Source organism: Bombus huntii, chromosome 15 (genome assembly GCF_024542735.1).
Source record: "Bombus huntii isolate Logan2020A chromosome 15, iyBomHunt1.1, whole genome shotgun sequence".
In the NCBI taxonomy this organism is placed as follows: domain Eukaryota; kingdom Metazoa; phylum Arthropoda; class Insecta; order Hymenoptera; family Apidae; genus Bombus; species Bombus huntii.
The window spans coordinates 269,622-281,389 of NC_066252.1; the positions used below are offsets into that span (position 1 = coordinate 269,622).

At 32.7% G+C, this 11,768-nt stretch overlaps 1 protein-coding gene and 1 long non-coding RNA gene across 3 annotated transcripts; one reads left to right on the top strand and one right to left on the bottom strand.

Annotated features, from left to right (window-relative positions):
* The first annotated feature begins 1,552 nt into the window (after positions 1-1,552).
* LOC126873813 (facilitated trehalose transporter Tret1-like) lies at positions 1,553-11,266 on the top strand. 2 transcript variants are annotated; one of them, XM_050635069.1, is made up of 3 exons: positions 1,553-1,685; positions 2,005-2,267; positions 9,247-10,429. In XM_050635069.1, exons 1-3 carry the CDS (start codon positions 1,607-1,609, stop codon positions 10,303-10,305), a joined length of 1,401 nt encoding a protein of 466 aa, XP_050491026.1. In that variant the 5' UTR covers positions 1,553-1,606; the 3' UTR covers positions 10,306-10,429. The 2 variants fall into 2 exon arrangements, with proteins under 2 accessions (XP_050491026.1, XP_050491024.1); XM_050635067.1 differs by lacking the exon at positions 1,553-1,685 and having other exon boundaries at positions 1,978-2,267; positions 9,247-10,264; positions 10,337-11,266.
* Positions 4,281-5,021, bottom strand: LOC126873839 (uncharacterized). Its single transcript, XR_007692583.1, has 2 exons — positions 4,770-5,021; positions 4,281-4,335 (listed from the first exon to the last, which is right to left on the bottom strand). It is a non-coding gene; the product is annotated as an uncharacterized LOC126873839 (long non-coding RNA).
* Positions 11,267-11,768: the final 502 nt, after the last annotated feature.

Sequence of the window (11,768 nt, forward strand, 5' to 3'; positions counted from 1 at the left end):
ATGTTTTAGGAAGAGTTCTAGTTCAAATTTGTGTTGCGCTAGACCGTTGGCGTTCCAAAGACCTATGCGTCTTGGTTTTATTTTGCGTCGGGGCGTACTAATTTATCCATGATGAGTGTTAGTAGCGATAACAAATTATTTATTTGCTCCGATTGTTTCTCTATTAGCTTTACAAGCCTAGAGACGTTGTCTGTTTTAGGAGAATTGGGGACACTATTTTGGGAAAGATCCCTTTGGCTATTCGGGTTATTTTGGATGCCTTGTACTGCTTGGGCATAGGAGGTTGAGGTAGTGATGAAGTTAGTAGGATTGGGTATTTGGTTGGTTGAGGGGATTGGGGTAGTCGTGAATTTCGGCGGGCTGGGTGTATGGTTGGTTACCTCTTTTGCTCTGAGTTTAGGGTACTTGTTTGTGTATAGGGTTTTATAGGCTGAGCAGCCTTTATAGTTGGCAGGATGGTCACCTTGACAGTGGATGCACTTCGCTGGGGTTTCCGGTGATTTGGCGCACTGGTCAGTGGAGTGAGTGAAAAGCGTCTGCTCGCGTCAAAAAGTTTGTTGAATAGAATCAAATACCAGCAGGAAGCCGATTCCGTTAGCACCGCATTGAAAAAGTACTGTTCGGCAAATTGGCCTTCGAAAATTGGTCTCCTTAATCACGTGCTGACGTAAAAATGTAAAAATGAAAAAATATACTCCTAACTTATTTCTGTATTTGCTAACTATTCATTCTTAGCTAGTCAGGGATTAGTCCAGGTTGCATATATCTAGTATTTACGAAATTTCCAAACCCAACTTTTTTGAAAACAAGTATCATATAAAAAAGTTTGATTTTATATTAAATTTATTTTTTCACATGGAATCACATCCCTGCCGATTTCACTATCATTATTTTGACAGTTTGTTTAGTCTTTATCTTTTATTATACTTTTTTAGCAACTTCTGATTTCGAAAAATGTAAAATAGAGAAGTAATAGCTGTTAACTGTGCTTCAGGATTATGTGGAGTTAGATCATGCAGATTTCAATCATATCTGTTACTGTTTTTGTAGAGTAACGTCGCTCGTTCGAAACGAATATGTTGCAGGTGAATTAATTAAAGTGTACAGACTTATGCTAAGATATCTTGATTTATAAGTAACAATGGTTTCGACTATACATATATATTATTTCAATAAAATTTGAAAACTACTAGCGAACAGAAACTATTAACAAATTATCACCGCGGTAATTTTTCACGGAAAATTTATCGTGTTCACGGAAAATGTATATGTTTATATCTAAATAATTTGATATAAGCTGATAACGTTTCTTATCAAGATTGCGTGACGCAAACTCTTATTTGAGGATTATGGATCTACGTACCATCGCAAGAGGGAACGATGCTATCTACAGCGAATGCGTGTTTCTTTTTTCAAATATGACAGTTTACAATTACAAACACGATAAGCAGGATTTATGTCTGTTTTGCATTTTTTGGTAGCAAGTTGTTGTCTCTCACGTTGATTAAATAATGTGATGAAACACGTTTAGTTCGTTTGACTCAGTTGTAGGTTAACATCCGTTCCGTAATTTATTCTCGAAGTGTATGAAATATAAATTGCAAAGATGAGTATTGATGCAGACGGAAGGAAATATACATCACCAGATGGCTCAAAAACTTGGGAATATTTGGCTATTTTGACATGTAATTATACAATTATTTTGCTCTTCGATATTTTTTTAAATTCTAAAGAAAAATATCTACCAAAGACTTGAAATGAAAAATTACACATTCCACTGACAGTTATTCTTTATAGTGACAATTTTTTCTTAAATCTTAAGAAATCCGTTAGCGATAAAAAAATAACATTGGACAGAAAGTAACTAAAAAAAAACGCAGCAAGTTAAAGTTGTATTTTTGATTATATAATGTCTATAATAATGATCTATAATAATATCGCCGAATTATTTTTCCTTATTGATACATATACCGTACATGTACATTACGTACATGAATCTGTCAGGTTCCATTATGAGTGGTTGCATTGGATTCGTCGTAGGATGGAATTCACCAAGTATTGTAATATTAATGTCTGAAGACTCGCCTATTCCAGTCACAGCATCATCTGTTTCTACATTGGTGGCAGTTGTGGCTGTTGGACATATGTTAGCGCCACCAATTAATATTTTTATCGTTGATAAGTTCGGCAGAAAAAATACTCTGTTGTTTAGTGCTTTACCGCTCTTAGTCAGTTGGAGTTTAATTACTATCGCAACGTCTATTTGGGTAAGTTGTATTAGAGGATGAGTCATGTCCATACAACAGTGGGTGAATTTGCATATTAAAATATGTAAAAGGCGTCATATGAATATACTCATACGTCCTACTTATTTGAGTTTTCGAGTTATAAATGATTACAAAAAATATTCGAAGTTTTCAACTCGTTTTCTTTTTAAAGCATTCTTTAATAGTATCTTCGCAAGCTGATAGATAGGGTAAGATGGATAGATTGTATGGCTACTGTGATATAGATCCATTAGGTTTTTGTTTTTGGAATCGTTTAAAATCTATTGTGTATGCAAACGAATAATGCACATGATCTGCGGAAACAGATACAAAATACAAATTTGGAACTATTCGAAGAATAGTATTTTCGAGCGAGTACGGTGCTCAGTGTTACGGCGCGCAGTACTTAGATGATGTTGAGGCACAAAGCGGACATTTTGAACGTCTCCTCTAATCGTGCATAACTCGAAAATTAAGGTATGTAGGAACATATACTTATAAGATTTGTACTTATTTTATTTTTGTATAGATACGCCTTCTGAAATATGACGTGTATTTATAATTCACCGTATGTATTGATCAAAAAATATTAATTCATTATATCAAATTCATTTCTTCTTTTTCAGTATTTAATACTATCCGTTTATACCACGCTAGAAACAGACACATTGATTACATTTCCTATCCCGAATGATACACAAACTAACTAGTAACATTTTGTTTGTCCATTTTGAAATAACAATCATATTCGTTAATTTGCAAAAGAAACAAAATTCTGATTTATTTCGAGTATAAGTTTGCAGTTCACATATACAAATGCTTGTGAAAATCGATAAATATTTAAAAGAGGAATTAATAAAAAGGTTATAATTTTTAAAATATTATCTAAAGAAATGAATTTTTTAAAAATTTGTTTACACACCTATGTTTTCCGTTCATAAACATAAATAGAATTCTAACTGATACAATTACTCTATCTCTAGGAGTTCCAAGTTTTATTTTCACCAAAAAATGTGATTGTTTTAACAAAAATACAATACGTGAAATTTCCATAGTTCCGCGCAATATTTTATGCAATATGTAATATTAGAGTGATAGAAAGGACAACTGAACAATTATAAGGTAAATATATGTCTTTATGTACACAATTCTTGAAAAATGTATGTATATTTACAGTAAGAGGATGGAGTAAAATATCTATAGTTCAACTTAATATAGTACCATATTTAACATATAGAACAAAATGTTCTGTTTAAAAATTACATGTTAATAAACATGTATTTGCTCTGTGGATAACTTCTGTTCAAAACTTCTTTCTTTCATACTTTCGATTAAAATTTGTAGAGTCACGATTTCTATGGTAGCACACGCTTGTCTTATGCTACCCTTAAGATCTAGCATTTAGCATACTGCGTTATATTTGCGTATATTTTGGGAGCTAATATTCCCCGAAGGATTTCAGTTAGAAAATATTAGGGAATCAGGATGATGCATGGGCCACTGCTTATTTTTCGTCTGAAAATGTTCTTTATTCAATCTCCAATTATGAATGGTTACATTGTCTTGCTGGAACAGTTTTCATAATCTATGTTTTCCACAAACGGAATTAAAACGTGTTCTACAAGTTCTATGTCTCTTGGAATTCATTTTTGTTAATATCCAACGCATTAGAGTTTTTGCAGTGTAGATAAATGCAGCCTATACCATAATAGTTAAATCATGACAGTAAAATTTAAAGACGTTTGGGCCGTCATGGTTAAATTTTTTTTCGTCCGAAAGAATTACATTTTTCTACTTTTCATCCCAAGTCATATGATCATTCGCAAATGCGAGATTTGTTTGTTTACGATGTTACGTTAGGGGTATTTCCGAAATTTTGTTCTATATGAATCGTTTAATGTTTCGCAAAACTTATTGGAAACGCCTTTCATTAACCGGCAGATTTTAATCTGCTCATATTTGACTCGCTGTTAGATTCTCCTTTTTCTCAGTTCGCAACATTAACGAAATGTGACTTCACGTAAGCTTTCTATTTTCACTCTTTGGATACTTTTCTTCATAGGATCACCTAATAATTTAATAAAATTATTTATGAAATGATGTAATCTCTTTATTCTAAGGGCAATTTTTTTAGGAGGGTCCTGCATCCTTGTACGCCATAATTTTAGCCTTCTCCTCTTGATTTAGCAAAATATCTCTTGGGATATTTAAAATAAACTAAATTAACCTAAAAATGTACTCTACTTAATTAAAATATAACAAAACTGATACTTTTCCATATGCGCTCTCGCTACTTATACAGTTAAAGATGATAAGAAAGAAAATTGTAACTATGGGAATTTCGATCACATTTACAATATAATCAAATGTTACTGTTGAGAATTATGGATCTTTGAGGCCGAAATAATGTTATGGGAACACTAAATTTATACTGAGGATTAATATTAAAATAATGAAATATTTATTTCATGGACGATTCCTTATATATTCATCGATACACACTTGCACGCGTCTCAGCATTTTCTTCTATACCCGACTGTAAACCGACTCTTCGACAACTCTTAACCGACTCTCCGACGACTCTTAACCGACTCTTCGACGGACCTTAACCGACTGAAGAGTTTACATTCATTTGTTTTCGAGACGCTTCGGACACACATACTTCCACACACTGATATTCACATACAAGTATCTCTACTACGCATTTAACCTAGTCCAGCACAGAAAATTATACATATCTCAACAGTTACATTACTAATTAGAACAAGACGTAACAATCAAGAAACAATGATAAAGAATACAAATATGAAATGATGACTTTAACCATCACAGTCGGGAGCTGTTCAGAACTGAATCAATAACCACAGAAGAAATAAAACTTTTAGTGGAACTATGGAGATTTCGTGTACTGTGCGTGCCCAATGTTTTTGGTAGCATTGTTATTTATAGTTTACAAGAATTTATGAAATTTCATAAAAATCGGCGTGTCACGCTTAGGTGATGCTTTTCGTTAGATGTCTAAGGAACTGTCGTATTAGACTGCCGTATTGTATCCTTTAAGCGACCTTTGGACGAAATACTCGCCCTTTTTCATTTTTTCTGTTTTCCCGTTCTTTTCTTTCATTCAACACTACATAAGATTTCCAATAATTGAAAATTTTTTTGGTACCGCGTTAATTCATCTACAGACGACATCTAGCAAAGGCTCAAATGTTCTATTAGAAATGAAAGCGATCGATAAGCATAATTTGGTCAAATGTACGATAAAATGCACAATGCCTAGCAATAAAGTGTCCTCTTTACACATTTGCATTCTCAAATCTAACATGAACCAAATACAAACATAATCAAAATCAAAACTAATCAAAACGTGGCTCAAGTATATTCCTAACATCTGAAAGTACATTACAAATATTATATAGTATATAATATAATACATTATATATATTATTATATATATTATATTATATATAATATATTATAATATAATATAATATATGGTCTGTATAGCTGTGAAACAAATACCAAGCGACGGTTAATATATATAAGTGTAATTTCTCAGAAATCAACCTTGAGAAAAAATCACCGAAATAATAAAGAAGGATCGTTTTGTAAATAATTAATCCTAATTCATTTGCGACTTATACATGATTTTAAATATTATTAGGCTTGGGCACATTTTATTTGGGACAATGATGAAAAGTCACAATTCGAAGTATTGGAATAATTACTTTAATTCACATTTTTATTTTACAAATAATATAGGTTATTTTGTGTTTAGGATCAAATAAATTATTTTCAAGTAATTTTCCATTTTAGATAATACTTTCAAATAAAATAATAAATAATTTGAATTTTATTATTAATTTGAGTTTTAGTTGCTGCATTTTGCATACGTTTCAAGTATAATCTAACCAAATTATTTCACACATAACAGCATTTGTTCTCAGAATTATTTTTATTTCAATTGTCTTCGACCAATACTACCTGAATATGAGTACCTAGTGGAATCAGTGTTTCTGATGCAATTGTTGACATAATAAAATCGAAATATTTGAGACATTGTTTCAAGAAACATTTATTCAAATATAAAATTCTATCTAATAGTTAAATAATGAAATAATTCAAAGAAAAATCATTTACCTATTCAAACAAGCTAACTCGTAATTATTTTAAGACAAAATTTAACCAAACAAGGCAGTATCTTCTCTAAATAATCATTTTTCAAATATTTTATTTAAATAATATCTAAGCTTAAATATTATTATGAATAAAAATTATGTTCATTAACAAATAATGTTCATTAATTTTAATAAACGTCGATTTTATGTACATACTTATGTATGTATATGAAATATATTTGTATATATTTTTATAGTTTATTCTCATATACTATTTTACATAAAAATACTTCATTATTAACAAGTTTTCAAATGTGAAATTATATCTACCAGATATTTGAACACATACATGTTACGTGTTAAATTTCTTTGAAATTTTAATAGCGCTGTAATGAAATTTGACTAGCGTGATTATATTGGTAAGATTTAAAATCAAATTGCATAGACGCATATACAAAAAGTTACAAGATAATCGATAAGAAATTATTATGCAGCGTCAATACTCGTCTTAAACAGATAATACAATATATAATAAAAAGTAGTCCGTCTGAATACAAAAGTTTTGTAACTTTTGCGAAGTGTACTATATATGTGCAATAAATATCTTGTAATTTTTAAATACATTTTCAGCTTTGTTTTAAAATATACCAATATTAATCATGATAGTCGTATCTTACATATTATCATATCTTTAATGAAATTTCTGAGACCACTCAGCTCTGTGCTACATTTCTCTGTGCTACATTTCTCTGTGCTACATAGATCACAAAATTTATACACAGTTGTACACAGAGTATATAAAGAGTAGATATAAAAAGTATCGCAGCGTGATTCTACACCTTCGAATCTTTAGAGATCTGTAAAAAAAAATTTCTTGGAAAATTGAACATTTGAGCATTTTCAAAGGCAAAACTCCTTTTTATTGCTACATTCACCACGATGAAAGAACCAAAGTCTCAAAGGAACCATTACTACGTGCAGAAAACATTCCGTGACAATGCGGTTTTTAGCGACTATGTTATTATTGCTACTTAGTTTTGCCTGCATCTGAGAAACTTTAACATTTCTATCTGAGAGAAGGTTTCATTTGCGATATGTGGTTCCTGTAAGTTTTGTTCCTCGTGATGTGTAGAATACGTTCCAAAAAAAAGCCTTAGCCTTGAAAATCATACTCAATGTCAATCTTTTCAGATATCTCCACAGTCCCCGAGTTGTACAATTTCGCTATTGTGGCTTTTACGCTTACTTTTTATACATCTCTATACTACTATATGCTCTTTTCCCTTTAATATTGCCATCTTACTACATTTTTCCCTACATTCGCTGCGTAAAGTTATTTTCGTCAAACTTTGGCTTTTGAGATACGCGCAATTTCTGACTTATTTTTTTATCATGTAATATCTTATGTAATAGCTTTCAAGATAAAGTCCAACAATTCCAGTTTTAAGGTATAAACTTCACGCATAGCTTTCAAAATAATTATCTTCGCACTTTAAAATTATCGTTTTTCATATTATAAAAAAGGTTACAAATTCAAAACGAAACAAAATTGAATAATCATTCTCTATACCTATATTAATATATGTTAAAAATGAAATGTCTATTTATACACATAGGCACAACAGCTTTAATTATAGAATTCCAAGGTGAAACTGTAGAAAGGCTAACGATCCTCCGATTTGGATGACTTTTTGATATATTGCGAAACTCAATATGTTACAATATTTTCCTATACTGGACGAACTTAATTTCTGACATATTCGCCAAAAACTGCCGGTATCACTACAGTAAATTCTGCCTATGTTTGTACATTTGTGGCAGTGAATGCGTTAGTATTGGTTATCGTCCGCTGGCCGCTTATCTTTTGCTTATAAATGAAGATGGTTGGCTTGAAGGCCCCGTGCACTACGAGCACATGCGAGTTTGTAGAAAGCATCTGTTAGAACTTACAATATCAATTACAATACAGTACAATAAATACAATAATATCAATTATTCATTCGTGTAGTGTTTTTACAATTAATTTGTTATTATTTTATGTAAGCGTTGCCGACATTCCCGTGTAAGCCCTTACGAACCGCAAAATCAGTAACGTGGGGATGGTCACTTGCGAAAGGAAAATTACCAGATAACCAACCCGCGTGTCTTGCCCCCTATCATTTCTCAGACAAATTATAAGAGCTTTTTCTCGGGCAATTTGACACAGTTCATTGACCCAGTTCATTGAATCAGTTTATTGAATGAGTTCATTGAGTCAGTTCATTGAGATAGTTCACTGACCCAATTCATTGACTCAGTTTATCAAGTCAGTTCATTCATGCAGTCCATTGAGACTTACTTTCAAGCTTATTTCGCTTTCAAACTCAGAACCATTTTACATCAAACACATTCAGCTTATATACAGTCCATTCAAATAAATCTTACATCGGTCTAGCGTCTCGACCAATAAGTTCTAATAGACATTTCTTACAGCCTCACATATGCACGTTATACTTTTAAGCACGATGCCTTTAAGCCTGACCAACGAGAGTTTACAAGCAGAAGATAAGCGGCCGGCAACGGGTAACCAATACTAACGCACACGCTGCCATAGATGCACAAGTATAGACATAATTCACTATAGTGGCACCAGCAGTTTATCGCGAATGTCTTTGAAACTAAACGAGTCACACATTATATATATAAGAAAATCTTATTCAGAATATCGATTTTTACAATATATCCAAAAATCATCGAGATCGGAGGGTAATTAGATTTTCCGCAGTTCCACTAAATTTTAACTCCTGTTTCTTTGTTTTTGTTCTGTCTTCGTCATTATATCATAATCCAGAAATAACTTCTTAGATTTTTCCTTATAGGAACTGTATGTGGCAAGATTTCTGGCTGGAATAACACTAGGATTATTTATCTGTGTCGCTCCAATATACATAGGTGAAATATCATCACCAGATACGCGAGGCGCTGGAGGTTCTCTGACGACTATCATCTATAACATCGGTATTCTTGTAACCTTCATAGTTGCACCGCATCTTTCATTATCTGCAATGGCAGGAGCTTTCCTGATCATTAACATTGGGTTTGTAATTATATTCTGGTTTATGCCAGAATCGCCGTACTTTTTCGTAATGAGGAATAGAATAGATGAAGCGGAAGAAGTTTTGGAAAAACTGCGGGGCAAATGTGACATTTCCGAAGAGCTTCAAACGATCATCGATTCCCTTTCGAAAAAGAACAAGCAATCATCGAAAAGTGGAAATTTGAAAGATATTTTTACGTCGAAAGCAAATTTTCGTGCATTTCTTAGTATAATGCTGTTTGCAGTGACGCAACATTTTGGAGGTTTCTTTACGATTCTGACATATGGTCAATTGATTTTTAAATCAATAAACAATATAATGTCAGATTATGTCGTAAATGTTGTAATTGGTGCAGTACAACTTATTTCTGCTCTTGTAACAACCCTGCTAGTCGACAAATTTGGTCGCAAGCCGCTAATACTTGCGTCAGGTGTCAGCGCTGCAATTTGCAATTTCGTGATCGGTTTTTATTTCTTTTTAAAAGAATATATGCACGCAGATGTGCTATCGGTTTCATGGATCCCATTTATATCGTCTCTTATATTAATTTTCACTTTCAATTGCGGCTTATTATGTTTACAGATTATTCTAATGTCAGAAATCTTTGCAACTGAGATTAAAGCAATTAGCACATGTCTCGTCGGTGTAGTCGGCGGATTGCTTGCTACATTAGGAAGTAAACTTTATATATGGATAGCAATAACTTTGAATTATGGTCATTCGCTTCCTTTTTTTGTGTATTTTGTAGTCGTAGCAGTTTGTACAGCAATTATATTGCATGTTACCCCAGAAACAAAAGGTAAGACATTCGCGGAAATCCAAATAGAGTTGGGAAAGTAACTACCATTATATTTCTTCATTTCTTATCTAGTAAGAACATCGACGATAATTTCCATGTTAATAATGTTCCATGTTAATAAAATAAGTGATTCACGGAAAATGTATTCACGGAAGAAAATAAACACTTAATAATAAGGTACATGGCCAAAAATATTGTATAACAGAAATGTTCCAACAAAGGCTGTAGAAATGAAAATGCGAATTCTCAACTCTTGTAAACATATCTGTAGAAATATATATTCGGATACAATAGAGAAAGAGAGAGAGATAGAGAGTGAGAGAGGGGGAGGGCTGAACATAGTTTTAGGCCTAAATATGTGTATCTACTAAGTTTGGAGGGCAACACCTTAAACACACATTAGGGTAATAAATAGTGCGATTACAATGTTTATTTTGTTTTTGTAATTCATTTTCTGCGGACTACCACCTCAATCATTTGCTTGCGAAATTTTCGACCAGATCATTTCAAGCTCGTGGTACGAGAGAAGGTCGGATGCACTTTGATTTCTTCCTTTTACTGATAAACAAAAAAATATGTTGTTCCGGTTAAAAAAAAGTTACTATTAGTAAAATCTCAGAAGATATGACCTTGAAATGATCTTATAACCTAACTTCCCCTGAAATACGATTATGTTTTTCCGAAACATTCTTTTGTAACGTGACAAACAAGAAAGTAATTCAGGGTAAAAGAGTTATGGCATTCCGTGTAATAGGTAATCTATTTTAGCTATATTGTAATGTGTAATAGTTGCTGTAATGATAAGAGAGTGAATTTGGAGTAGTCGATTTGATTTGTGAACTAAATTTTATTTGTACATGCGTATTAATAAAGAACGGAATTTATAAAGAACAGAAATCAATCACTTATAGAAAGGAACTCGACCAACATGTAACGAAGAAGAAATATTTGTGTAAAGTTCGTTAATGTACAGTGCTGCGGAAACAAATATATTTCTATATATACTTGTAAATTATTTCAGCCTTTGATATTATCTCCGGCCATCATATACAGTTAGTAGATATTGATAAAAACGATAATTAGTATTAATTAGTATAAATATGTCGGAGATAAAAGAACACCGGAGCCTTTGGAATTTTGGATAATCCTGCAACATTGTAATCTAGAGTCTACTATAGCTGTAATTGAACAATTGTAGTTATTCAATCCGATTGTAATTGTTCGAGAGTTGTGATAATGAGCTTGGGCTCGAGGCGACAGTCAGTCGCCGAACGTAGCCGCGGTCACGGGATGAACGCTTTGCCTAACAAAGGTATGAAGTAATTCTATAGCTCTCCTTAAAAGAAATATTTGTGGCGACACGCGACAGTAAACATTCCAACGGTTTCTGTCCCGTGGCTCGCCACGTGCAGACCCTATTCTTCGAGTAAGATGATTGCCAGATGTCGATGCGTCTCCGCAGTACATGTTCGGCTAGCCCGAGAGCCCGTTATAAATCTTAAGG